This window comes from Scyliorhinus torazame, chromosome 8 (assembly GCF_047496885.1).
Source record: "Scyliorhinus torazame isolate Kashiwa2021f chromosome 8, sScyTor2.1, whole genome shotgun sequence".
NCBI classification, from domain to species: domain Eukaryota; kingdom Metazoa; phylum Chordata; class Chondrichthyes; order Carcharhiniformes; family Scyliorhinidae; genus Scyliorhinus; species Scyliorhinus torazame.
In genome coordinates, this window is record NC_092714.1 from 32070068 (window position 1) to 32097931 (window position 27864).

At 49.8% G+C, this 27864-nt stretch overlaps 1 protein-coding gene across 1 annotated transcript; it reads right to left on the reverse strand.

The window, feature by feature from the left end:
* Nucleotides 1-27851, reverse strand: LOC140428725 (SH3 domain-binding glutamic acid-rich-like protein 3). Its single transcript, XM_072515446.1, has 3 exons — nucleotides 27614-27851; nucleotides 5503-5670; nucleotides 1-132 (listed from the first exon to the last, which is right to left on the reverse strand). The coding sequence occupies exons 1-3, from the start codon at nucleotides 27659-27661 to the stop codon at nucleotides 46-48; spliced, it is 303 nt and encodes a 100-aa protein (XP_072371547.1). The 5' UTR covers nucleotides 27662-27851; the 3' UTR covers nucleotides 1-45.
* Between the last annotated feature and the right edge of the window lie 13 nt (nucleotides 27852-27864).

Consider the following 27864-nt stretch of genomic DNA (forward strand, 5'->3'; position numbering starts at 1 on the left):
AATCAGTTTTCTGGTGCATGATTTTGATTGAAGTCTGTTGAAAGTTCACAGCCTTTGTTGCTCTGTCTCTCTCAATTTTAAGAAGTGATCAATCTCATCATCTTCCACCGCATCATAAAACTGCGAGTAATCCTACAAAGTTTTAAAGACTTGTAAATTCAATAAAACTTTTTAGCATTTATTTATTTTATTCATTCACGGGATATAGATGTCACTGGTTAGGCCAGCATTTATTGCCCATCCCTAGTTGGCCTACTGAAGATGGTGGTGAGTTGCCTTCTTGAACAGCGGCAGTCCCTGAGGTGGAGATACAGCCACTGTTCTGTTTGGGAGGGAGTTCCAGGATTTTGCTCCAGCGACAAGTGATGGAATGGTGATATATTTCCAAGTCAGGGTGGTGAGTGACTTGGAGGGGAACCTCCATGTGCTGGGGTTCCCAGGTATCTGCAGCTCTTGTCCTTCTAGATGGTAGTGGTTGTGGGTTTTGGAAAGTGCTGTCTAAGGAACCTTGATGAGTTACTGCAGTGCATCTTGTAGATGGTACACACAGCTGCCACTATTCGTCGGTAGTGGAGGGATTGAATGTTACAGGAAGGGCTAGCAATCAAGTGGACCTGGATGGTGTTGAGCTACTTGAGTGTTGTTGGAGGTGCACTCAACCAGGCAAGTGGCGAGTATTCCATTGCACACCTGCCTTATGCCTTGTAGATGGTGGATAGGCTTTGGGAGTCAGGAAGTGAGTTACTCGCCGTAGGATTCCTAGCGTTTGACCTGCCCTGGTAGCTACAGGATTAATATAGCCAGTCTAGTTCAATTTCTGATCAATGGTAACCCCAGGATGTTGTTTGTGCGGCATTCAGTGATGGTAATGCCATTGAATGTCATGGGACGATGGTTATATCCTCTCTTGTAAGATATGGTCATTGCCTGACACTTGTGTGGGGCGAACAGAACTTGGCATTTGTCAGCCCAAGCCTGGTTACTGTTCAGGTCTTGCTACATTTGGACATCGACTGCTTCATTATCTGAGGAGTCGCAAATGGTGCTGAATATTGTGCAGTCTTCTGCAAACATCCTCACTTCTGACCTTAAGATGGAAGGGAGGCCGTTGATGAAACAGCTGAAGATGGTTGGGCCTAGGATATTACCCTGAGGAACACCCACAGTGATGTCCTGGAGTTGAGATGATCGACCTCCAACCACCACAACCATTTTCCTTTGTGCCAGGTATGATTCCAACCAGTGGAGAGTTCTCCCCGTGATTATAAGTTATAATGTTTCCTAAATGATTTCAATAAACCACTTCACTGCTTGTCAATTAGGTGATTTGGAGGGTGAAGTGTGGTGGATGTGGGGCGGGAGAAGGGAGTGCTTTATATTAATTTATTGGTTCTGGCCACCAGAGTCTTTAGTTTGGCAAGAATCCAGAGTTTTGCAATAGACAAAAGGACGGAGACAGTTGCAGATTCCCACAGCTGGTAGTGACATTCCCTCAGGTGTCCCAACGTATAATCTATTTATTCCTGGCCATTAATACCTCCACGCCAGAACAATTCCCAACCACCACCACTCTCATCCGCCCGGCTGAACTTGTTCTATCTCTCTCCAACCCATCCCACTTTCTCCAAATCAAAGGTGTAGCAATGGGTACCCTCATGGGTCCGAGCTACGTTTGCCTTTTTATGGGGTATGTGAAACATTCCTTGTTCCAGGCCTACCTGGGTCCACTTCCACAACTCCTTTACTGGTACATCGATCACTATTTTGGTACTGCATCATGCTCTCGTATGGACCTTCGCTTCCAGTTTCCACCCTCCATCACTTTCACCTGGTCAATCTCATCGATGAAGCAGCTGGTAGCACAGTCGTTAGCACAGTTGCTTCACAGCTCCAGGGTCCCAGGTTTGTTTCCCGGCTTGGGTCACTGTCTTTGCGGAGCCTGCACATTCTCCCTGTGTCAGCGTGGGTGTCCTCCAGGTGGTTTCCTCCCACAGTCCAAAGATGAGCAAGTCAGGCGGATCGGCCACACTAAATTGCCCTTCGTGTCCAAAAAAGGTTAGATGGGGTTACAGGGACATGGTGGAGGTGTGGGCGTGGGTAGGGTGCTCGTTAAAAGGGCCGGTGCAGACACGATGGGTCAAATGGCCTCCTTCTGCACTGTAAATTGTATGTATGATCTCAGACACTTCCCTTCCCTTCCTTGATCTTACTGTCTCTGTTTCCGGCAATAGACTATCTACTAATATCTATTGCAAGCCCACTGACTCCCACAGCTATCTGGACTACAGCTCTTCGCACCCTACACCCTGTAAGGACTCATCCCTTTCTCTCAGCTCCTTCGCCTCCGTCGCGTTTGTTCCGATGATTCCACTTTCCAAAGTGGTGCTTCGAAAATGTGTTTCTTCTTTCTCAAGTGATTTCCCACCTATAGTTGTTGACGGGGCCCTCAACAGCGTGTGGTCCTTCTCCCGCACCACTACCTCCACTCCCTCCCAAAACAAGGATAGAGTCCCCCTCATTCTCACATTTCACCCCAGCAGCCTCCATATGCAAAGCATAATGCTCCGCCATTTTCGCCAACTCCAATGTGATGCCACCACATCATTCCCTTACTCTCTCGGTCAGCATTCCAGAGACCGTTCCCTCCAGGATAATCTAGCCCACTCCTCCCATCATAGGTGCACATCATAGGTACACAGAGGGAGAATTCAGAATGTCCAAGTGACCTAACAGCACGTCGTTCGGGACTTGTGGGAGGAAACCAGAGCACCTGGAGGAAAACCACGCAGACACAGGGAGAACATGCAGACTCCACACAGACAATGACCCAAACCGGGAATCAAACCTGGGACCCTGGAGCGGTGAAGCAACAGTGCTAACCACTGTGCTACCGAGCCACCATGCAACATCCCGAGATGCCCAAAACACTGATTCCAGGTTTAGCAGCATTTCACTTGCACCCCTTTCAATTTGATCTATTGCATTCGCTGCTCCCAATATGGTCGTCTCTATATCGGAGAGACCAAACATAGACTGGGTGATCGCTTTGCCGAGCACCTTCAGTCCATGCGCATTCAGGACCCTGACCTTCCCGTTGCTTGTCATTTTACCACAAGACCCTACTCTCATGCCCACATGTCTGTCCTTGGCCTGCTACAATGTTCCAGTGAAGCTCAACGCAAACTGGAGGAACAGCATCTCATCTTCCGGTTAGGCACTACAGCCTTCTGGTCTCGGCATTGAATTCAACAACATCAAATGATTACCTTTACCCCACCTCGACCCCTTTGTTTTCATTCCATGTCATTTTAACTGTCTTTTACCTTGTATTTCTTTCTGGTCTTCCTTTTCTATATAATTTCCCCCCCACCCTTTCCCTCTATCTTATCTCTCCCCTTTCCTTCTATCTTATCCCCCCCTTTCCTTTCCTTTTCTCCACTTTGCTTCCCCCTCCCCCCTCCCTTTCATTTTACCTCTCCCCCACCCATGTACCCCCTCCCCCCAGATCTACACCTGTCACAGCTTCCCCTCTGGTCTTAGTTTCTCTGCTGTTTGGCATTTCACACCTTTTATTCTCCCTGGGGACTGCCATCCGCACTCTTTTCCCTTGGTTTCTGTAGCTATTAGCACTCTTTTCGTTTGATTTCTGTGGTTTTTAGCACTCTTTTCCCTTGGTTTCTGAGGCTATGACTCATCTTTCATTCCCTCACCCTACAGTATCAATATCTCCCACTTTCTATGCCTTTTAGCTTTGACAAAGGGTCATCTGGACTTGAAACGGTAGCTTTTTTTCTCTCCTTACAATGCTACCAGACCTGCTGAGTTTTTCTCTTTGGTTTCAGATTCCAGCATTCACAGTAATTTGCTTTTATTATTTTAATACCTCCACTCCAATTGGTGCTCCCATTAGCAGCCTCCAGGTGTAGTATGTGTGAAAACCCCTAACAAAACTACCAGTAGGGGATGAATTCTTAATTGGTAGAATAATGCCCAAATGCAGGATTAGCACAGGATAGTTTAACGTCATAATATTTAATCTGTTGGAGCAACTTTAAAACATGTCAATACACACACTTCATTATATGAAAGGTAAATAAAACCCAGCCTTGATTTGGGTCCATCGCAGTTTATAGTGTACATCAGTCCACTGTATACTTATTGCCTTTCACTGAGGACGGGTTCATGTTCCCAAAACCTAAGGCTGATAATGTGGGTCTGATTTCACATTAGCATTGCACATTGGTACCATAGCTATTTATTATATGCCTGAGCAATAGATGCCTGCAGGGCATTCAGGAATTCTGAATATTAGTGCTAAAATTAACCTGACCTGAATTGACATCAAAGCATGTACAACGTGAAACAGAAATCACTTCGGGTCTGAGACATGTTTGATATTTCTTTCTTTTCCTCGAGGGCTGAGGTCAATTGTGAAGATTGACTAATAGCACAGACCAGTAATTGAGCTTGAAACACTCTTGGTGTATATATAGTTTCGAACCATAATCTCGGTTATATACTTAACCAACTGAGTGATTAGGGCAGAGCTAAGTGATGGACTTAAAAGTTTTTACTTTAGATCACCAGGCCATCATGCATATGTCCTTACGTAGTTCATTACCATTCTCACTAGTTAACACATTTCCGGGTTTTGTCATTTGCGGCCACAGCCTCCGCAGTTCCAACATCTACTTTTCCCAATAGCTTAGGATGCATTCTTTCTGGTGACATGTTATACTTTTTACTGCTGCCAATCTTGTAGGTATTTTTATCTTATCAATTTCTCTACTACCACCTCCTGATGGATGACAATTTGACTGGAGCATCTTATGATGAGATCTGGGGCTGGATTCTCCGATACCCCGCCGGAATCGTGTTTGTGGACAGGGCGGAGAATCCACGACAGCAAAATCGGGGGCGGCGGTGCTTTCGTGATGCTCCGCCCCTTGACCGGATGGTCTGAGGCCCGCCCCGCAATGCTCCGTCCCCGACCGACCGAGTTCCCGACGGCATGGGACATGTGTGATCTCACCCATCGGGAACTCAGCGTAGCGGCTGCAGACTCAGTCCAGCGCCACCACAGTCGGGGGAGGGCCGATCCGGCAGCTAGGGCACTAGCTGGGTTGGGGGGTTGGTAGGAGGGGGAGGGTGCGCGAAGCCAGCCGAAATGGGGGGACTATTTTTGCGGGACAGATCTGCGGGCTGTGTCCGCCACGAAGCACGGCACGGCCGCTGCAGGCAGTGCAGCCACAGACCCGGCGATGCTCCGGGCAGCGAGAGCTCTACGCTGCCTGGCTGCCAGCCCCCGCCCCCAACCCCCCCCCCCCCCCCCCCCCCCCCCCCCGGAGCAGGGAATCGCCCGTTTTGCGTCAGTTTGCCTGGCGTAAAACACGCCTGCGTGGGGACTTAGTCACCCAAACGGAGAATCCAGCCCACAATATTTTATCCGCTGAATAAAAACTTCTTTTTCATGGTTATAATGCCAAATTAAAGATCTCTTACCCCACAGTAACTGTCTTCATTGAATATTTGAGGTGGAAGAGCAGTAGGGTTGGCTGTTCGGCCTCTCATTTCTTCCAGAAGTGTTTCACTGACTGAGATATCTATCCGTTTGTACTTAATTTTTTTAATGTCTAGCACCCTTTCCACTTCTGATTGTTGCGACCTGATCTAGGAGCAGTAAAGAATCTACTATGAACTAAAATAGTAATCCATCTTTGGCACTTGTCATGATACAAAGTCAACAAAAAGGAATGAAACCAGACAGATTGGCATTAATTCAGCCTTGTTGCCTTCACTGTCGCTGGGTCAAAACCCTGCAACTCCCTCCCTAACAACACTGTGTCTGTACCTACACCACGGTGATAATGTAACAAGATCAGAGCCCATGGTATAGGGGATAAGATATTAGCATGGTTAGAGGATTGGCTAACTGATAGAAGACAGAGGGTGGAATCTTACCAAAAAAATGGCAACTTGTCAATTCCAGTGAGAGAGTGGGATTTATCAGAATTTTGAGCCTCTTGAAGAAAGGTTTTTCCGCCACGTGAATCATACTGCTCCTGGTGGTCTCTCACTGATTTGCTCCCCCTTGCGATATTTAAACAGTACAATCATTGGGGAGCTCCATACAAACACCTCTGCACCACTTGTTCCAGATCCAGGGTCGGCAGGGGGTAGGAATGTTAGCTGCCAGGAAACTAGCTTGAAGGTTTTCAGAGGGAGCCCTCGGTAGATTCCATGAGGGGGAACTGGACTTGGCAGACCTATCCTGGCTGCACTCTAGGATGCGGCCCACCAACAAGGAGATGACCTCTGCTGGGAGGCTGTAGCGGCATTAATGAGTACAGCTCACTTCAGAAGAGAATAGGGCAGCAGTGCTGAAAGAATGTGAAGTATCTTCTCCATGCGGCCAGGATAAGTGAGCCAAGTCCAGTCTCACTGCATCCCCTCACCCACCCCTCACACCTCCAAGGTGATCTCTCACCTAGTCACCGCAAGTGTTGCCGACCTGCCAAGATGCCCTCGTTTGTTTTCCTCTGCCGCTGTCCTATGGTGCCCACAGTCTCTATTCTGTTCCTCTCATCTCTTGCTCCCACTCCAATCCCACGCGTACCACTCCGCAACCATCTGAACTGCCAGGACACCGGCCAACGCTCTCCCCATCTGTCTCTCTGCAGGACAAACTCGAGCACAACCGGGATAAGAGGGTGCAGCCACCTGGAGTCATGCGGGAGCTCTGCAACCGCACTCCTAATGAGGAAAGGGCCCTTGAGCTGGCCGGGGAAGAGCAGGCCTGCGCCTGTGCAGATGGCAAAGTGGGGGCAGCAAGCAAAAAAAGCAGTTAGTCCACAAAGATCAGCCATGATCTCATTGAATGGCGGAGCAGGCTCGAGGGGCCAGATGGCCTACTCCTGTTCCTAGTTCTTATGTTCTTAGAACCCTAAGGACACAGTCATGCCTCAAACCTCACGTGAGTAAGCATGTCACATCATTTATGCCCCATGATGTATGTGGTGAACGTATTGCTGCTACAATTCACCACTATTGTGTTGTATTATGTTGATGCCCTTGTGGGCTCCGCCTGTGGCTTCGCCCCCTCGGGGGTGGTATATAGATCTGCAGCCTGTAGGCGGCAATCAGTACAGAGCAGTCGCAGGCAGGCACAGATCTAGCTTATTAAAACCAGTGTTCACTTCTACTAATCGCCTCGTGTGAATTGATAGTCACGTCAATGTACTAATGTCACCTCCCCCTAATGGAGTTTGTAGTAGTCAGGCTTCTGGGTCACTCGCTAGTGAGCACTCACAGCTGATGAACCACAGGTGGAGGTAGAAACATCCAAAGGATACTGAGCCCCTGGCTGATAACATGCCTCTGGGTGCGATTCTCTGAAAAGATTTCTAAATGTAGCGAGTGGGAATTGCCGCGAGCTTCCCAATGCTCGGCACAGCGAGGCTGGCAATGCTATTGAATGTTAATTGGTCCACTTAACAAGGCCTCACGAGCACCTGGCTTCTCGCCCCAAATGAAGGCTCGCCAGCTGTTTCGCTGGCACCATGCTTGCAAGCCCCTCGCTAACGAGGTTAAGCAGTACTCGCTCAGCCAACCCCAGCCAGCTCACAACAATAGTGCACAGCGGACAGGCCCCAGGATTCAGGGGCACAGACTTGAGGCAGCTGCTGGACACTGTGGAGGCCTGGATGGATGTCTTGTTCCCCTTAGGGTCCAGGAGGGTCAGCCATAGGGCATCCAGTGCAGCCTGGGAGAAAGAGCCGGCGGAAGTGTGGCCAGGAGGATTGGCCTCCAATGAAATGAAATGAAATGAAAATCGCTTATTGTCACAAGTAGGCTTCAATGAAATTACTGTGAAAATCCCCTAGTTGCCACATTCCGGTGCCTGTTCGGGGAGGCTGTTACGGGAATTGAACCGTGCTGCTGGCCTGCCTTGGTCTGCTTTCAAAGCCAGCGATTTAGCCCTGTGCTAAACATGCCTCTGGACGCGATTCTGTGAAAAGATTTCGAAGTGTAGCGAGTGGGAATTGCCGTGAGCTTCCCGATGCTCGGCACAGCGAGGCTGGCAACGCTATTGAACGTTAATTGGTCCACTTAACGTTAATTGGTCCACTTAACAAGGCATCACGAGCACCTGGCCTCTCGCCGCAAATGAAGGCTCGCCAGCTGTTTCGCTGTGCAGGACAACGGTCAACGATTTACGCCGGGCAGCACGAGTGAGTAGACCCCCCCCCCCCCCCCCCCCCCCCGACCGGGGAGAGGGCCCAGATAGTCAGAGGTGAGCCGGACATCAGAATCCTCACCACCTTCGAGGAGCGAGCCCTGGAGGTGACTGATGTGGCCGACAACAGGGCTGTCACCAACGCGGAGGCTGGCAGATTCCGCAGAGGTGAGGAATCACCGGGCTCCACCTGGAGGACCTGCCAAACGTGAGTTGTTAATGTCTTCCTGACTGACCAATCCCTCCCACTGATCACATATCCATTCTCCTGCAGGTCCTCCAGCCAACGGTGCCGGCCCATCCTGGCTGGCCCCCTCTCCTGCCTTCCAGGAGAACATTTTGTAGGAGAGTTCCGAGGATGCCACCATAATAGGCGTGTCACAGCTTTCATCCCTGCCCTCCACCAGCGCAGATGCACCTCTGTGAGAAATGTTAGTGTCGGATTTATGGGGAAAATCTGGTGAGCACCACAGCAGGTGGAGGCAGGAACCCCCAGGCGAGACAGCAGTTGGGGGTCTGCTGCATCTCAGGACTCATCTGGGTCCCAGCCTGATGCTGAGCCTGTGGACGAGGTCTTCCTGGAGCTGATGGAGATGTTAGGGTGCGGCCGGAACATTCAGAGGGAGATGTCATCGTCACCCCAGCAGATCCATAGCTACTTGGAGGAATCTCAGAGGCTACGGACTCCGGAGATGGCGCCGGCAATGCGTGGCACCGAGGCCAACACAGTTAGGGTAGCGACCGCAGTGGAAAGCCTGGTGCACGACGTCGGCACCATTAATGAAAGTGTCCAAGGCGTTGTGCAGTCGGTGACGGCCATGGCTAAGGGTTTCTGTAGAATGGCCGCCTCGCTGGGGGATGTCAGCCAGCACCAAGCTGACCTTGATGAGGTTCCACGGCACATGTCCCCCTCTCAGATATGAATGGCCGAGGTGAGATTGGACCCGGGCCCTCGGGAGGCCACATTTGGGTTGTCGGACCAGCCGGATCTGCGCGGAGGCAGATGTTGTAGCCTTCGCCTCGTTGATCGCCCGAAGGCAGATCCGTTAGGGTAGAGATCAACCTCTCCGCCCTGTGCGCGGCGTGGCAGGGGGACCTGCTGGAATTCTTAATGCTTGAAAGGTCAAATTTGAACTGAGGGGAAGGATGGAGGGGTTCTACAATTTATGGGCGTTATTCATTATGCATTTTCGAGAACTGGATCACATCGAACATTAGTGGGGTTGGGGGCTGGGAGGGTTGGGGAGAGGGGGACTGTAGGTGTTAATGGTGACTATGGGTGATTCCTGATTCCTTTTTGTCATTTGTTTATGTTAACATGCGGGCCAATGTCTGGGGTTTGCTGGGAGGATGGGATTGTTGTTATTGATATGGGGATTTACATTACATTCGTTACTGATTATTTTTTTTATTTTTTTTTTTAAATAATATTTTATTGAAAATTTTTGGTCAACCAACACAGTACATTGTGCATCCTTTACACAACATTATAACAATACAGATAATAATGACCTTTTTTATTTAAACAAGAACAAAAGAAAACAACAACAAATAAATAAATATTAAAAAACAAAAATAAAAACTAGCCCTAATTGGCAACTGCCTTGTCTCAGGCCACACCCCCCCCCCCCCCCACCCCCCACCCCCCAAGTTCTGGGCTGCTGCTGCTGCCTTCTTTGTTCTCCCCTATCTATCTTTCCGCAAGATATTCGACGAACGGTTGCCACCGCCTTGTAAACCCTTGAGCCGACCCCCTTAGGACGAACTTAATCCGCTCTAACTTTATGAACCCCGCCATATCATTTATCCAGGTCTCCACCCCCGGGGGCTTGGCTTCTTTCCACATTAGCAATATTCTGCGCCGGGCTACTAGGGACGCAAAGGCCAAAACATCGGCCTCTTTCGCCTCCTGCACTCCCGGCTCTTGTGCAACCCCAAATATAGCCAACCCCCAGCTTGGTTCGACCCGGACTCCTACTACTTTCGAAAGCACCTTTGTCACCCCCATCCAAAACCCCTGTAGTGCCGGGCATGACCAAAACATATGGGTATGATTCGCTGGGCTTCTCGAGCACCTCGCACACCTATCCTCCACCCCAAAAAATTTACTGAGCCGTGTTCCAGTCATATGTGCCCTGTGTAATACCTTAAACTGAATCAGGCTTAGCCTGGCGCACGAGGACGACGAGTTTACCCTGTTTAGGGCATCTGCCCACATCCCCTCCTCAATCTCCTCCCCTAGCTCTTCTTCCCATTTCCCTTTTAGTTCGTCCATCATAGTCTCCCCTTCGTCTCTCATTTCCCTATATATATCCGACACCTTACCGTCCCCCACCCATTTCTTTGAGATGACTCTGTCCTGCACCTCTTGTGTCGGGAGCTGCGGGAATTCCCTCACCTGCTGCCTCGCAAAAGCCCTCAATTGCATGTACCTGAATGCATTCCCTTGGGGCAACCCATATTTCTCGGTCAGCGCTCCCAGACTCGCAAACTTCCCATCCACAAATAAATCTTTCAATTGCGTTATACCTGCTCTTTGCCACATTCCATATCCCCCATCCATTCCCCCCGGGGCAAACCTATGGTTGTTTCTTATCGGGGACCCCCCCAGTGCTCCGGTCTTTCCCCTATCTCGTCTCCACTGTCCCCAAATCTTCAGTGTAGCTACCACCACCGGACTCGTGGTATAGTTCCTTGGTGAGAACGGCAATGGGGCTGTCACCATAGCCTGCAGGCTGGTCCCCCTACAGGACGCCCTCTCTAATCTCTTCCACGCCGCTCCTTCCTCCTCTCCCATCCACTTACTCACCATTGAAATATTAGCGGCCCAATAATACTCACTTAGGCTCGGTAGTGCCAGCCCCCCCCCTATCCCTACTACGCTGTAAGAATCCCTTCCTCACTCTCGGAGTCTTCCCGGCCCAAACAAAACCCATAATACTCTTTTCTATCCTTTTGAAAAAAGCCTTCGTGATCACCACCGGGAGACACTGAAACACAAAAAGGAATCTCGGGAGGACCACCATCTTAACTGCCTGCACCCTCCCTGCCATTGACAATGCTACCATGTCCCATCTCTTGAAATCTTCCTCCATCTGTTCCACCAACCGCGTCAAATTTAGCCTGTGCAATGTGCCCCAATTCTTAGCTATCTGGATCCCCAGGTAACGAAAGTCTCTTGTTACCTTCCTCAACGGTAGGTCTTCTATTTCTCTACTCTGCTCCCCTGGATGCACCACAAACAGCTCACTCTTTCCCATGTTCAATTTATACCCTGAAAAATCCCCAAACTCCCCAAGTATCCGCATTATTTCTGGCATCCCCTCCGCTGGATCCGCCACATATAGTAGCAAATCGTCCGCATATAAAGATACCCGGTGTTCTTCTCCTCCCCTAAGTATTCCCCTCCATCCCTTGGAACCTCTCAGCGCTATCGCCAGGGGCTCAATCGCCAGTGCAAACAGTAATGGGGACAGAGGACATCCCTGCCTTGTCCCTCTGTGGAGCCGAAAATATGCCGATCCCCGTCCATTCGTGACCACACTCGCCACTGGGGCCCTATACAACAGCTGCACCCATCTAACATACCCCTCTCCGAACCCAAATCTCCTCAACACCTCCCACAGATAATCCCACTCCACTCTATCAAATGCTTTCTCGGCATCCATCGCCACTACTATCTCCGTTTCACCCTCTGGTGGGGCCATCATCATTACGCCTAACAACCTCCGTATGTTCGTGTTCAGCTGTCTCCCCTTCACAAACCCAGTTTGGTCCTCATGAACCACCCCCGGGACACATTCCTCTATTCTCATTGCCATTACCTTGGCCAAGACCTTGGCATCTACATTGAGGAGGGAGATTGGTCTGTAGGACCCGCATTGTAGCGGATCCTTTTCCTTCTTTAAAAGAAGCGATATCGTTGCTTCTGACATAGTCGGGGGCAGTTGTCCCCTTTCCTTTGCCTCGTTGAAGGTCCTCGTCAGTAGCGGGGCGAGCAAGTCCAAATATTTTCTGTAAAATTCAACTGGGAATCCGTCCGGTCCCGGGGCCTTTCCCGTCTGCATGTTCCTAATTCCTTTCACCACTTCTTCTACCGTGATCTGTGCTCCCAATCCCATCCTTTCCTGCTCTTCCACCTTGGGAATTTCCAGCCGATCCAAAAACTCCATCATTCTCTCCCTCCCATCCGGGGGTTGAGCTTCATACAATTTTTTATAAAATGTCTTAAACACTTCATTCACTCTCTCCGCTCCCCGCTCCGTCTCTCCATCTTCGTCTCTCACCCCCCCTATTTCCCTCGCTGCTCCCCTTTTCCTCAATTGGTGTGCCAGCAATCTGCTCGCCTTCTCTCCATATTCATACTGTACACCCTGCGCCTTCCTCCATTGTGCCTCTGCAGTGCCTGTGGTCAGCAAGTCAAATTCCACATGCAGCCTTTGCCTTTCCCTATACAGTCCCTCCTCCGGTGCTTCCGCATACTGTCTGTCCACCCTCAAAAGTTCTTGCAACAACCGCTCCCGTTCCTTACTCTCCTGCTTCCCTTTATGTGTCCTTATTGATATCAGCTCCCCCCTAACCACCGCCTTCAACGCCTCCCAGACCACTCCCACCTGAACCTCCCCATTGTCATTGAGTTCCAAGTACTTTTCAATGCATCCCCTCACCCTTAAGCACACCCCCTCATCCGCCATTAGTCCCATATCCATTCTCCAGGGTGGACGCCCTCTTGTTTCCTCCCCGATCTCCAAGTCTACCCAGTGTGGGGCATGATCCGAAATGGCTATAGCCGTATATTCCGTTCCCCTCACCCTCGGGATCAATGCCCTACCCAACACAAAAAAGTCTATGCGTGAATAGACTTTATGGACATAGGAGAAAAACGAGAACTCCTTACTCCTAGGTCTACTGAATCTCCACGGGTCCACCCCTCCCATCTGCTCCATAAAATCCTTAAGCACCTTGGCTGCTGCCGGCCTCCTACCAGTCCTGGACTTCGGCCTATCCAGCCTTGGTTCCAACACCGTGTTAAAGTCTCCCCCCATTATCAGCTTTCCGGTCTCTAGGTCTGGGATGCGTCCTAGCATTCGCCTCATAAAATTGGCATCGTCCCAATTCGGGGCATACACGTTTACCAACACCACCATCTCTCCCTGTAATTTGCCACTCACCATCACGTATCTGCCCCCGTTATCCGCCACTATAGTCTTTGCCTCGAACATTACCCGCTTCCCCACCAATATAGCCACCCCCCTGTTTTTCGCATCCAGCCCCGAATGGAACACCTGCCCTACCCATCCTTTGCGCAACCTAACCTGATCTATCAGTTTCAGGTGCGTTTCCTGTAACATGACCACATCTGCTTTAAGTTTCTTAAGGTGTGCGAGTACTCGTGCCCTCTTTATCGGCCCGTTAAGCCCCCTCACGTTCCACGTGATCAGCCGAGTTGGGGGGCTTCCCACCCCCCCCCCTTGCCGGTTAGCCATCATCTTTTTCCAGCTTCTCGCCCAGTTCCCACGCGGCTGTATTTCTCCCAGACGGTGCCCCCCCGCCCATCCTTTCCCGCACCCACTCCCCCCTTTCCCCAGGAGCAGCAACCCAGTAATTCCCCCCTCCCCCCCCCCCCCCGCTAGACCCCCCGCTAGCGTAATTACTCCCCCCATGTTGCTCCCAGAAGTCAGCAAACTCTGGCTGACCTCGGCTTCCCCCCGTGATCACGGCTCGCCCCGTGCGGTGCCCCCTCCTTCCTGCTTCTCTATTCCCGCCATAATTATCATAGCGCGGGAACCAAGCCCGCGCCTCTCCCTCGGCCCCGCCTCCCATGGCCATCGCCCCATCTCCTCTCCCTCCCCACCTCCCCCCATCACCACCTGTGGGAGAAAGAAAAGTTACCATACCGCAGGATTAATCATACAATCCCTCTTCGCCCCCCCCCCCCCCCACTCGTCCCACCACTTTGTCCAAACGTTCATTTTCGTAGTCCAATCATTCCAATTTTTCTTCTACAATAAAAGTCCACGCTTCATCCGCCGTCTCAAAGTAGTGGTGCCTCCCTTGATATGTGACCCACAGTCTTGCCGGTTGCAGCATTCCAAACTTTATCTTTTTTTTGTGAAGTACCGCTTTGGCCCGATTAAAGCTCGCCCTCCTTCTCGCCACCTCCGCACTCCAATCTTGATAGACGCGGATCACCGCGTTCTCCCATTTACTACACCGAGTTTTCTTCGCCCATCTAAGGACCATTTCTCTATCCTTAAAACGGAGAAATCTCACCACTATGGCTCTGGGAGCTTCTCCTGCTCTCGGTCCTCGCACCATAACTCGGTATGCTCCCTCCACCTCCAACGGACCCGTCGGGGCCTCCACTCCCATTAACGAGTGCAGCATCGTGCTCACATATGCCCCGACGTCCGCCCCCTCCACACCTTCAGGAAGGCCAAGAATCCTCAAGTTGTTCCTCCTTGCGTTATTTTCCAGTGCCTCCAACCTCTCCACAGATCGTTTCTGGTGTGCCTCCTGTATCTCCGACTTCACCACCAGGCCCTGTATGTCGTTTTCATTCTCAGCTGCTTTCGCCTTCACGACCCGAAGCTCCTGCTCCTGGGTCTTTTGTTCCTCTTTCAGCCCTTCAATCGCCTGTAATATCGGGGCCAACAACTCTTTCTTCATTTCCTTTTTTATCTCCTCCACGCAGCGTTTCAAAAACTCTTGTTGTTCAGGGCCCCATATGAAACTGCCACCTTCCGACGCCATCTTGGTTTCTGCTTGCCTTCCTTGCCGTTGTTCCAAAGGATCCGCTGCAATCCGGCCACTTTCCTCTCCTTTTTCCATCCGTGTCCAGGGGGAACACCCTTCTGGTTTACCGCACGGTGTTTTCAGCCGTTAAAATTGCCGTTGGGGCTCCTATCAAGAGCCCAAAAGTCCGTTTCACAGGGAGCTGCCGAAACGTGCGACTCAGCTGGTCATCGCCGCACCCGGAAGTCGTTACTGATTATTTTTTATTGTTGGGGGCAAATTTGGGAGAAAATGTGAAAAAAGTGAAGAATAAAAAAATATTTTAATTTTAATTTTAAAAATGAATGGCCGAGATGGTGCTGCAGAGCATCGCCGAAGGCATTGACATGATGGTGCAAACCATAGGGAACCGCCGGGGCTGGTAGAGCCAGAAGATGCAGGGGCAGCCGGGGCTCGAACCAGCTGCCCCTCCGTCCCAAGATAAACCCAGGGCCTTTTGCACACTGAGCGGGATGAGGGTTGCCGGGTGCAAACCCGGACCCATCCTCTAGGGTGACTATGGTCCCAGCTCGAATTCCAACCCTCTAAGGAGGCCATGTCTCACAGCCAGTACACGGGAGACGGTGGCATAGTGGTGCATGTGCTGCCGTCAAGTGATCCAGGCCCTCTGGCCCCAAAGCACGCCCGCCAGGGGCATCGAAGGCCACGGGACGTGGTTAGCAACTGGCTGCTTCCACCTCAGATGTGCATTCTGGGGACACACCTAGATGTAGTGCTTGAGCTAGGAAGGCTAAGCGCATCGAGGATCACTGAGGGCAGGGGGGTGGGGTGGGAGTGGGGGGCTGGTGAGTTGGTGGGGGAGGAGGCGGCACCATCAGAAGGGTGGGGATTGTAGAATACAATAAACACCCTTGTGCACAACCAGTATGATGCCTCTGTCACTTTCTTCCGCTATGTGGGGCGACCTCCGAACCCTTGGCCCATCTCTCTAGGCAACCCTCCCCGGTGCTCACCCACGCTCCAGCCGTGGACATGTCCCCGGAGCTGTGTCCCATCCCTGAGTGTTTGTATGGTGGCTGCTATGTAGTGTGTAGTGTTGTCTCCTGCAGTGTTCAGGCACAGTGCCCAGGCATCAAGGTGTGATTGGGATGCTAGACAATGACGACCACATGCTGCAAGGCCTACTTACCCACGGGAATCCACTTGGGTTGTGTGAAGTGCTCATTTAACCACGGTTGCCAGTTCCCTATTAATAGCCTTCGGCCACACAGCCAGATGCCTCGGCAGTTGATGGGGGTTATGGGTGGATGGTGGGCAGGAATAGGGTTGCCACTGGACTGGGTACACATGATCTAGGGATTGGCATGATGGTGCTGCGTGCTGTTGCCCCCCCCCCCCCCAACACGCACTCCACCACCCTCCCATGGCGGCCAACCCCTGCGGAGGGTTCTTCCAATCTTCACCGAGCACTGGGATGGCAAGCCCAGTGCCCCCGGGCTCTTTGCCTGTGAGTAAAGATGGCTACTCACCTCGACTCCCCACAGAAGCCCTTCCGTCGGGTTCACGTTTTTCAAAAGGACTACTAATCAGCACCAGCGTGACCATTTGCTGGGGAGGCTGTTGGATATTGGGTGGCTCCGGTTAATTGTATGAAAATAGGGCTTCAGTGGTGATTATTGATTTCTCGCTGCACTACGGTGAGATCCTGATTTCGCCCATGGGTGTGGGCTGGTTACATCATAAACTGTTTGGCACCTGGCATGGTTCTCGTTTTCAGCCTCTCCCACTATTCACCGGCCTCGTTTTGTTTGAGCTGGAGCGCAACAATGCCGGAGAATCGCGCTCCCCGAGTCTGGCCATCTCCAAGCTGATGGAACTGCCAGAGTTGTGAGAATCAGGAAGAGATGACAGCATCCCTCCTGTCGAGGAGGCCAGAAAGAGGAGTCCAATCGCCTTCTGACTGAGGAGATGGTGCCATCAATGGAACGCAAAGAAGCCAACACTGCGAGGCATCTGCAGTGAAGACCATGATGCAGCACGTGCACTCTGTCATGTTCTGTAGACTGGCCAAAGTGAATGATGAACTACAGAACATGTAATTTAAATAATTTATTGTAGAACAACTGCGTGATGAGATAACTGAGGCAACTAAGATAAATAAAATAATAAACTACTAACACTAATCAACTATTGTGGAACTATTGCAAATATGTCTATCCTCCAGCATGACAACTCTCAGATCACAGGGTCATGTGATGGGTTTACAAGGAGGTCGGAAGTCGTGCATAACATTATGTACAAACTTGTCTGATGCAGATCATCACATCCCCTTTCCTTTGTAAAATAAAATTATTCACGTGTTATGGGCCAGGGTTTAGAGAACACCAAAGTATATCATGGTATATCACCTGATCCACAACTTTTAATTGATTTTGGTTTTGGGGAGCACAAGGGCCCACTTTACAGGTGTGATGCAACAGAGATCTAAAGAATCTTTAAAACAAAACAATGTTTATTCTATGAATCCAGTTAACATTTTACCCACACTAAACATCTTCCCAACTACCAACACTGATAACCCACAAAAAGATACAGTACTCCACAGGAAACCCTTAATAATCTCCAAATGAAAGCGAAACTAAAACACAGAACATAGAACATAAAACATTCCAGCGCAGTACACGCCCTTTGGCCCTCGATGTTGCGCCGACCTGTGAAACCACTCTAAAGCTCGTCTACACTGTTCCCTTATCGTCCATATGTCTATCCAATGACCATTTGAATGCCCCTAGTGTTGGCGACTCCACTACTGTTGCAGGCAGGGCATTCCACACCCTTACTACTCTCTGAATAAAGAACCTACCTCTGACATCTGTCTTATATCTATCTTCCCTCAATTTAAAGCTATGTCCCCTCGTGCGAGACATCACCATCCGAGGAAAAAGGTTCTCACTGTCCACCCTATCTAATTCTCTGATCATCTTGTATGCCTCAATTAAATCACCTCTTAACCTTCTTCGCTCTAACGAAAACAGCCTCAAGTCCCTCAGCCTTCCCTCATAAGATCTTCCCTCCATACCAGGCAACATTCTGGTAAATCTCCTCTGCACCCTTTCCAATGCTTCCACATCCTTCCTATAATGCGGCGACCAGAATTGCACACAATACTCCAAATGCGGCAGCACCAGAGTTTTGTACAGCTGCAACATGACCTCATGGCTCCGAAACTCAATCCCTCTACCAATAAAAGAAAACACACCGTACGCCTTCTTAACAACCCTCTCACCCTGGGTGGCAACGTTCAGGGATCTATGTACATGGACACTGAGATCTCTCTGCTCATCCACACTACCAAGAATCTTACCATTAGCCCAGTACTCTGTCTTCCTGTTATTCCTTCCAAAATGAATCACCTCACACTTTTCTGCATTAAACTCCATTTGCCACCTCTCAGCCCAGCGCTGCAGCTTATCTATGTTCCTCTGTAACTTGTAACATCCTTCCGCACTGTCCACAACTCCACCGACTTTAGTGTAATCTGCAAATTTACTCACCCATCCTTCTACGCCCTCCTCCAGGTCATTTATAAAAATGACAAACAGCAGTGGCCCCAAAACAGATCCTTGTGGTACCCCACTAGTAACTGGACTCCAATCTGAACATTTCCCATCAACCACCACCCTTTGTCTTCTTCCAGCTAGCCAATTTCTGATCCAAACTGCGAAATCACCCTGAATCCCATGCCTCCGTATTTTCTGCAGTAGCCTACCGTGGGGAATCTTATCAAACACTTTACTGAAATCCATATACACCACATCAACTACTTTACCCTCATCCACCTGTTTGGTCACTTTCTCAAAGAACTGAATAAGGTTTGTGAGGCACGATCTACCCTTCACAAAACCGTGTTGACTATCTCTAATCAAATTATTCCTTTCCAGATGATTATACATCCTATCTCTTATAAACCTTTCCAAGGCTTTGCCCACAACAGAAGTAAGGCTCACTGGTCTACAGTTACCGGGGTTGTCTCTACTCCCCTTCTTGAACAAGGGGACAACATTTGCCATCCTCCAGTCTTCTGGCACTATTCCTGTAGACAAAGATGACTTAAAGATCAAAGCCAAAGGCTCAGCAATCTCCTCCCTAGCTTCCCAGAGAATCCTAGGATAAATCCCATCCGGCCCAGGGGACTGATCTATTTTCACACTTTCCAGAATTGCTAACACCTCCTCCTTATGAACCTCAAGCCCTTCTAGTCTAGTAGCCTGAATCTCAGTATTCTCCTCAACAACATTGTCTTTTTCCTGTGTGAATACTGACGAAAAATATTCATTTAGCACCTCTCCTATCTCCGCGGACTCCACGCAAAACTTCCCACTACTGTCCTTGACTGGACCTACTCTTACCCTAGTCATTCTTTTATTCCTGACATATCCATAGAAAGCTTTATGGTTATCCTTGATCCTACCTGCCAAAGACTTCTCATGTCCCCTCCTGGCTCTTCTTAGCTCTCTCTTTAGGTCCTTCCTAGCTAACTTGTAATTCTCGAGCGCCCTAACTGAACCTTCATGTCTCATCTTTACATAAGCCTCCTTCTTCCTCTTGACAAGTGTTTCGACTGCTTTAGTAAACGACGGTTCCCTCGCTCGACCACTTCCTCCCTGCCTGACAGGTACATACTTATCAAGGACACGCAGTAGCTGTTCCTTGAACAAGCTCCACATTTCCATTGTGCCCATCCCCTGCAGTTTTCCTCTCCATCCGATGCATCCTAAGTCTTGCCTCATCGCATCATAATTGCCTTTCCCCCAGATATAACTCTTGCCCTGCGGTATATACCTATCCCTTTCCATCACTAAAGTAAACGTAATCGAATTGTGGTCACTATCACCAAAGTGTTCACCTACCTCCAAATCTAACATCTGTCCTGGTTCAATACCCAGTACCAAATCCAATACGGCCTCGCCTCTCTTTGGCCTACCTACATACTGTGTCAGGAAACCCTCCTGCACACATTGGACAAAAACTGACCCATCTAAAGTACTCAAACTGTAGCGTTTCCAGTCAATATTTGGAAAGTTAAAGTCCCCCATAACAACTACCCTGTTGCTTTCGCTCCTATCCAGAATCATCTTTGCAATCCTTTCCTCTACATCTCTGGAACTTTTCGGAGGCCTGTAGAAAACCCCTAACAGGGTGACCTCTCCTTTCCTGTTTCTAACCTCAGCCCATACTGCCTCAGTAGACGAGTCCTCATCAAATGTCCTTTCTGCCACCGTAATACTGTCCTTGACTAACAATGCCACCCTTCCCCCTCTTTTACCACCTTCCCTGACCTTACTGAAATATCTAAACCCCAGCACCTGCAACAAGCATTCCTGTCCCTGCTCTATCCATGTCTCCGAAATGGCCACAACAGCGAAGTCCCAGGTACCAACCCATGCCGCAAGTTCACCCGCCTTATTCCGGAAGCTCCTGGCATTGAAGAAGACACACTTTAAACCACCTTCCTGCCTGCCGGTACACTCCTGCAACTTTGAAACCTTACTCATGACCTCACTACTCGCAACCTCTTGTATACTGGAGCTACAATTCAGGTTCTCAATCCCCTACTGAACTAGTTTAAACCCTCCCGAAGAGCATTAGCAAATTTCCTCCCCAGGATATTGGTACCCCTCTGGTCCAGGTGTAGGCAATCCCGTTTGTAGAGGTCCCACCGACCCCAGAATGAGCCCCACTTATCCAGAAATCTGAAACCTTCCCTCCTGCACCATCCCTGTAGCCACGTGTTCAACTCCTCTCTCTCCCTATTCCTCGCCTCACTATCACGTGGCACGGGTAACAACCCAGAGATAATAACTCTGTTTATCCTAGATCTAAGTTTCCACCATAGCTCCCTGAATTCCTGCCTTACATCCCTATCCCTTTTCCTACCTATGTCGTTGGTATCTATGTGGACCACGACTTGGGGCTGCTCCCCCTCCCCCTTAAGGATCCCGAAAACATGATCCGAGACATCACGGACCCTGGCACCTGGGAGGCAACACACCAACCGTGAGTCTCTTTCGTTCCCACAGAGTCTCCTATCTATCCCCCTAACTATGGAGTCTCCAATGACTAATGCTCTACTCCTCTCCCCCCTTCCCTTCTGAGCAACAGGGACAGACTCTGTGCCAGAGACCTGTACCCCATGGCTTACCCCTGGTAAGTCGTCATCCCCAACAGTATCCAAAGCGGTATACTTGTTACGAAGAGGAACGACCACAGGGGTTCCCTGTACTGATTGCTTCCTCCCAGCCCCTCTCACCATCACCCATCTATCTTTATTCTTTGGAGTAACTACATTCCTGAAGCTTCTATCTATAACCACCTCTGCCTCCCGAATGATCCGAAGTTCACCCAGCTCCAGCTCCAGTTCCCGAATGCGGTTTCTGAGGAGCTGGAGATGGGTGCACTTCCCACAGATGAAATCAGCAGGGACACTGACGGCGTCCCTCACCTCAAACATTCTGCAGGAGGAACATTGCACTGCCTTCCCTGCCATCCCCTCTAGATTAAAAAAGAAAAAGAAAGAAAGAGCTTACCTGTTCTTCACTCTGCCCCTTAAGTTAAAGGAGGTGGAAGGGTGGGGGACACTACAAGTGTAGTGTCTAGGGTTTCGAAACTGCCCAACGTAAATACAGGTAAAAAAAAAACCCTTAACCAGCAACCACTGCATCCCACACGAAAACAGCAATCAATCAACAGCCTGCGCAAACAATTTAAATCTTTACTACTTACCCGGCAGTCACTCTGTCCTCACTCCAACCGGATTCAGCTGGAAACTCCCTACACTAAGTTTTGTTAAAAATTTACTCCCCTTCTCAGCAAGCACTCACTCAGTAACCACTGCGCCCCATACGATAACACCTCAGGGAAAAGAAAAACTACTGACCAATCATCAGTCAATCACTTACCTGCAGGCTGTGACATCACGGTTCAACTTCTTTCTACTTCTACCTGCCCTCGAGCCTTCCTCTCGTCTGGGATCCTTACAGCGGTTGGGGTTTTTTTTGGTTAGAGGAGGGGGTAGGGAGGGAAACACTGAAGAAGTGTCCAAAAAGAGCTTTCAGCTCAAAATGAAAGTAAAAGGCAGAGCAGAGCCCAGTTCCACCCACACAATGACATCACTGCAGCCATTGGATAAAACACACTTTTCTTTAAGGGACTCGCGCATGACACATGCATTAAATTACTTTTTACATTTCCTCATAATATGCAGAACTGTATACAAGTTCAATCTTTCTGGCTTGTGCCTTATTCTTGTGGATCTTCTCAGTGTCTGCTGAACTGGCAAGGGTTCTTCATGTTCTTTACTATTTGTTGCTTGAGTTTGATGTTCTTCATGTATTGACTTATCATCCTCTTCTGCTTGCTCCGTATGTTCCTCAGATGTTTTAGGACTGTTGTATGCTTTTTCTGGTGGTTGCATCACAAATCGTTGCCATACTTTGAGCAAAGCTCTTCTATTCTTACTCAAGACAATACCTTCATCCGTAATAATGAGATATTATATGAGATATAATAATGAGAAAAACTGAAGCGGGAGAATCTATCAAAAAAAGTTGTGCATTGTTGGTCTGAGGAATCGAATGATCTTCTACGGGACTGCTTAGAGTCAGTGGACTGGTCAGTATTTAAAAACTCTGCAACCAGCCTGAACGAGTACGCCACTACAGTAACTGAATTCATTAGTAAGTGTGTAGAAGACTGTGTGCCAAAGAAGCAAATCCGCATGTTTCCCAACTGGAAACCCTGGATGAACAGGGATATCCACTGCTTGCTGAAGTCTAGGTCTGAGGCGTTCAAGTCAGGCAACCCTGACCTATACAAGAAAGCCAAATATGATCTAAAGAAATCCATCAACGATGCCAAAAGACAGTACCGGACCAAGCTCGAGTCCCAGGCTATTCACACGGACCCCCGCCGTCTATGGCAAGGTCTGCAAGACATAACGGGCTACAAGATGAAGGCATGTAAAATCACCGGCTCCAATGCACCCCTCCCTGATGAGCTCAACGCATTCTATGCACACTTTGAGCAAGAGGTCAGCGAGAGCGAGCCCTCCACCCCAGAAGCCTCGGATGAACTTATATCTGAGATCACCATTGCAGACGTCAGAGCAGCCTTCTCGAAGGTCAACCCACAGAAGGCCACTGGCCCGGATGAGCACTCAGGTCTCCACTTATACCTCCACTCTCCTCTACTGTCCGCCATCATCCCCCTATGGCTCTGCCTCCTCTAATTCCACCCTAAATCCTCCCTTCGTCCATGACCACGCTCAATCTCCAACTCTGCCATATCGCAATGCTCCCCACCTGGCCACCTCTCCTGGACTCCTCCCCCACCTCACCTCCATTCACCAGCGTGGCAGGTCCAGATCAAAGGCTCCCTCTGCACACCCTTTTGCCACCCTCCCCCCCACCCCACTGATCCCTTCTTCACCTGTGCAAGTGCCTCCCCCCCCCCACCCCCCCCCCCCACCCCCCGAATGCCCCTCACCCACAACCCCACCCAGCTGGCCCCACCAAACACACCCGTTACCCAAAGAGAAAAAACACCCAAAGTCACAAACCATCCCCTCCAAAAGAAAAACACCACAGATGGCCGGAAGGGGGAGGGGGAGACCCCACGTACAAACTTAGAACTCCCAAAAGCACAATAACAATGATAACAAAAACAAACAAGAGAAAAATTCTCCACCCTCCGGCAACATACCACAACCATATCCATCAATCTTTGCAGATACAACTCCTCCGTCTCATACCAAGTTTCAGTTTCCCCCCAGTTTATGGTCCCTTATAAAGTTATTAGCGTATTCTGGTAATTCAAAATAGTACTCCTGGCCTGCAAATGTGACCCAGTGACTTCCAGTTGCGGCTATGCGGAGCTAAGTCGCACATTCGGCAGCTCCCGCTAAAAACTGACTTTTGGGCTCTTTTCAGGGCCCCCAACGGCACTTTTTCGACGTTTCCCGGTGTGGGAAGGAGATTGCAATAGTTCCTCGACGGTGTATGGCTTGGACCAGGAGCAGGGCGACTAAAAAAGTGGTGGTGAACCCAAAGAAGGTGCGAGGGATACACCACGAGCCCGGTGGTGGTAGCTACACTGAAGATTTGGGGACAGTGGAGACGACATAGGGGAAAGACCGGAGCATTGGGGGGATCCCCGATAAGAAACAACCATAGGTTTGCCCCGGGGGGAATGGATGGGGGATATGGAATGTGGCAAAGAGCAGGAATAACGCAACTGAAAGATCTATTTGTGGACGGGAAGTTCGCAAGTCTGGGAGCGCTGACCGAGAAATATGGGTTGCCCCAAGGGAATGCATTCAGGTACATGCAATTGAGGGCTTTTGCGAGGCAACAGGTGAGGGAATTCCCGCAGCTCCCGACACAAGAGGTGCAGGACAGAGTCATCTCAAAGAAATGGGTGGGGGATGGTAAGGTGTCGGATATATATAGGGAAATGAGGGACGAAGGGGAGACTATGGTGGACGAACTAAAAGGGAAATGGGAAGAAGAGCTAGGGGAGGAGATCGAGGAGGGGCTGTGGGCAGATGCCCTAAACAGGGTAAACCCGTCGTCCTCGTGCGCCAGGCTAAGCCTGATTCAGTTTAAGGTATTACACAGGGCACATATGACTGGAACACGGCTCAGTAAATTTTTTGGGGTGGAGGATAGGTGTGTGAGGTGCTTGAGAAGCCCAGCGAATCATACCCATATGTTTTGGTCATGCCCGGCACTACAGGGGTTTTGGGTGGGGGTGACAAAGGCGCTTTCAAAAGTAGTAGGAGTCCGGGTCGAACCAAGCTGGGGGTTGGCTATATTTGGGGTTGCACAAGAGCCGGGAGTACGGGAGGCGAGAGAGGCCGATGTTTTGGCCTTTGCGTCCCTAGTAGCCCGGCGCAGGATATTGCTAATGTGGAAAGAAGCCAAGCCCCCGGGGGTGGAGACCTGGATAAATGATATGGCGGGGTTCATAAAGCTAGAGCGGATTAAGTTTGTCCTAAGGGGGTCGGCTCAAGGGTTCACCAGGCGGTGGCAACCGTTCGTCGAATATCTTGTGGAAAGATAGATGGGGGAAAAAAGGCAGCAGCAGCAGCCCAGGACTTGGGGGGGGGGGGGGGGGGGGGGAGGGATGGGCGGTATAGCCTGTGACAAGGCAGTTGCCAATTAGGGCTAGTTTTCATTTTTGTTATTTAACATTTATTTATTTGTTGTTTTTTGTTTATTTAAAAAAAAAGGTCATTATTATCTGTATTGTTATAATGTTGTGTAAAGGATGCACAATGTACTGTGTTGGTTGACCAAAAATTTTCAATAAAATATTTATTAAAAAAAAAAGGTGCGAGGGAAGAAGAGCAAAATGGCGGCGGGCGGGGACCAGGCAGCGTGGATGCAGAGGGCGCAGAAGCAGCAGGAGGTTATCCAGCGCTGCTTCAGGGAGATTAAAGCGGACCTGCTGGAGCCGATGAAGGCTTCTATAGACAAGCTGCTGGAGACCCAGACGGCCCGGGGGTGACGATCCGCGAGGTCCGACAAAAGGTCTCCAACAATGAGGACGAGATCTTAGGCCTTGCGGTAAAGATGGAGGCGCACGAGGCGCTCCACAAGAAATGGCAGGAACAGTTCGAGGAGATGGAGAATCGGTCGAGGCGGAAGAATTTGCGGATTCTGGGCCTTACGGAGGGGCTGGAGGGGTCGGACGTGGGGGCCTATGTGGTCACCAAATGTGACCCAGTTTCACCAGGTACAACACCCCAAATCGAATCTGCCTTCAGTACAACACCGCCTTGGCCCTGTTGAATCCCGCACGCCTCTTCACCAGCTCAGCGCCGATATTTTGATATCTTCGAACACAATTCCCCTCCTATTCAGTCTCGCTTCTCACTGGCCCAAAGTAGCATCTTTTCCTTCTCCACGAATTTGTGCAACCGCACAATCATTGCATATGAGGAAGTTGCAATAGCACGTTTTATGCCACTTCCTGATATGAATTCTAGCCCAAAAATGTACAAAAGCAAGGAAGTTATGCCAAACTTGTATAAAATACTAGCTAGGTGACAACTACTTATGGCCATTTTGGGGTCCCAGACTTTAGGAAGGATATCGAGACCTTAGGGTGCAGTGAAGATTTACTAGAATGGTATTAGGGTTGAAAGGCCTATGGAAACTGGGAGTTGTTCTCCTTTCAGTGGAAGAGATTATTCAATATTATGAAAGGTTTGATACAATAAACAAGGAGAAGGATTGGTAATCAGCCAACTGAGATTTAAGGTAAGTGGCAAAAGAACGAGAGGCAACACGTGTGAAAAAGTTCATGTTGGAGTTGTCAATCTGGATTGCACTGTCGGTAAATTCAATAATAGCTTTTAAAAGGGAATTGGATAAATATTTGAACGGGGAAAGGTTAGACTACATAGAAAAAGAGGGATATGGAAAATATTTGATAACTCAAAGAGCGACAGAAGTATGATTGTCCAAATGGCCAAGCTTCTGTGATGTATCGTTCTCTGAATCAGTGGACAGAAATCAGGGGAGAATCCCTCGCTGACTAGACAGGCCAATCATCTTGCCCGGCTGAAATCAACAAACATCTCGGGTGGGATTTTCCGACCCCACGCCGGGTTGGAGAATCGGCAGTGGGCCGCGTGAATCGCGCCACACCGCCCCGCCATTTTCCGCAGAGCTCAGTGTGTAAGGGCCGGGTGGCGTCCTCTGGGGAGGGGAGGGATGTCCGACCCTGGGGGGGCCTCCAATGTGGCCTGGCCCGCGATCGGGGCCCATCGATCAGCGGGCCGACCTCTGTGGCTGGGGGCCTCCTTTTCTACGGCCCCAGTAGTCCTGCGCCATGTTGCATCGGGGCCGGCGCGTTGAAGGAGGCCACTATGCATACGCGCATTGGCGCCGGTGCCATTGCGCATGCGCGGATCCCGCGGCGCACAGTTCGCGCCGGGATCTGCACCGCTCCAGCTCCGTGCTGGATTAGTCGTGGGAGCGGCCCGTTCACGCCGTCGTAAAACGGGACGACGTTTACGACGGCGTGGACACTGTGCCGCGGGTTTGGAGAATCCCGCCCCTCAGATAAGGGATTCCGAGGTTCAATGAGTCCGTGCCACAGGTTCCACTTACCCAAAAATTGGTGAAGCCGATCAGTATTTGAATTATAGTGTTTGTGTGTGTTAGTGTGATGTACTGAAATAAAGGGCCGTTATATGTTAAATGCAAGTTTCCTTTCTGGCAAGAGATCCCAGAGCTTTCGTTTAGTTTTAAACTCGGGAAAGTTCCAGCGGATCTGTGCAACTCCTTTCAAATGATTTTGTGCCGAAATATTTTAGGAGTATAATTCATGGTTTTCTTCACCATCTTCCCGATCCCTTACAACATGTTATTTTATATCTATCTCCAAAACAATCATGGTCTCACATGAATGAAATTTGCGAAATACTGATTTCCTACACACTCAAATGGGGAGCTGGTTACACCGAATAACTGATCGTATGTAAGTCTAGTAGAATTCGTTGCCGAAATGTTTGGAATAAATTAACTATATTAACAATGATTACATGTTTCTCTAGGTTGGTTCATCGCGCTTTACCTCTCTCGATGCTGACACACTAGAGATGTACAATTGGACTCCAGACATGGCTCGTCCAGCCTTAACTTGAACAACTTGACCGCTTATTTATCAACCCCCGCCACCAGCACCTTCGGTTGTGTCTGTTTACACAAATCGCGTAACTGTCAGAATTGCAAGACGTTCTATGGAAGGGAATGTGCTTTCAAGGCGTGGGCAGCATTGCCCAAATTAGGATTATGAAAAATTTAAATGTTAGTAAACGACCACCG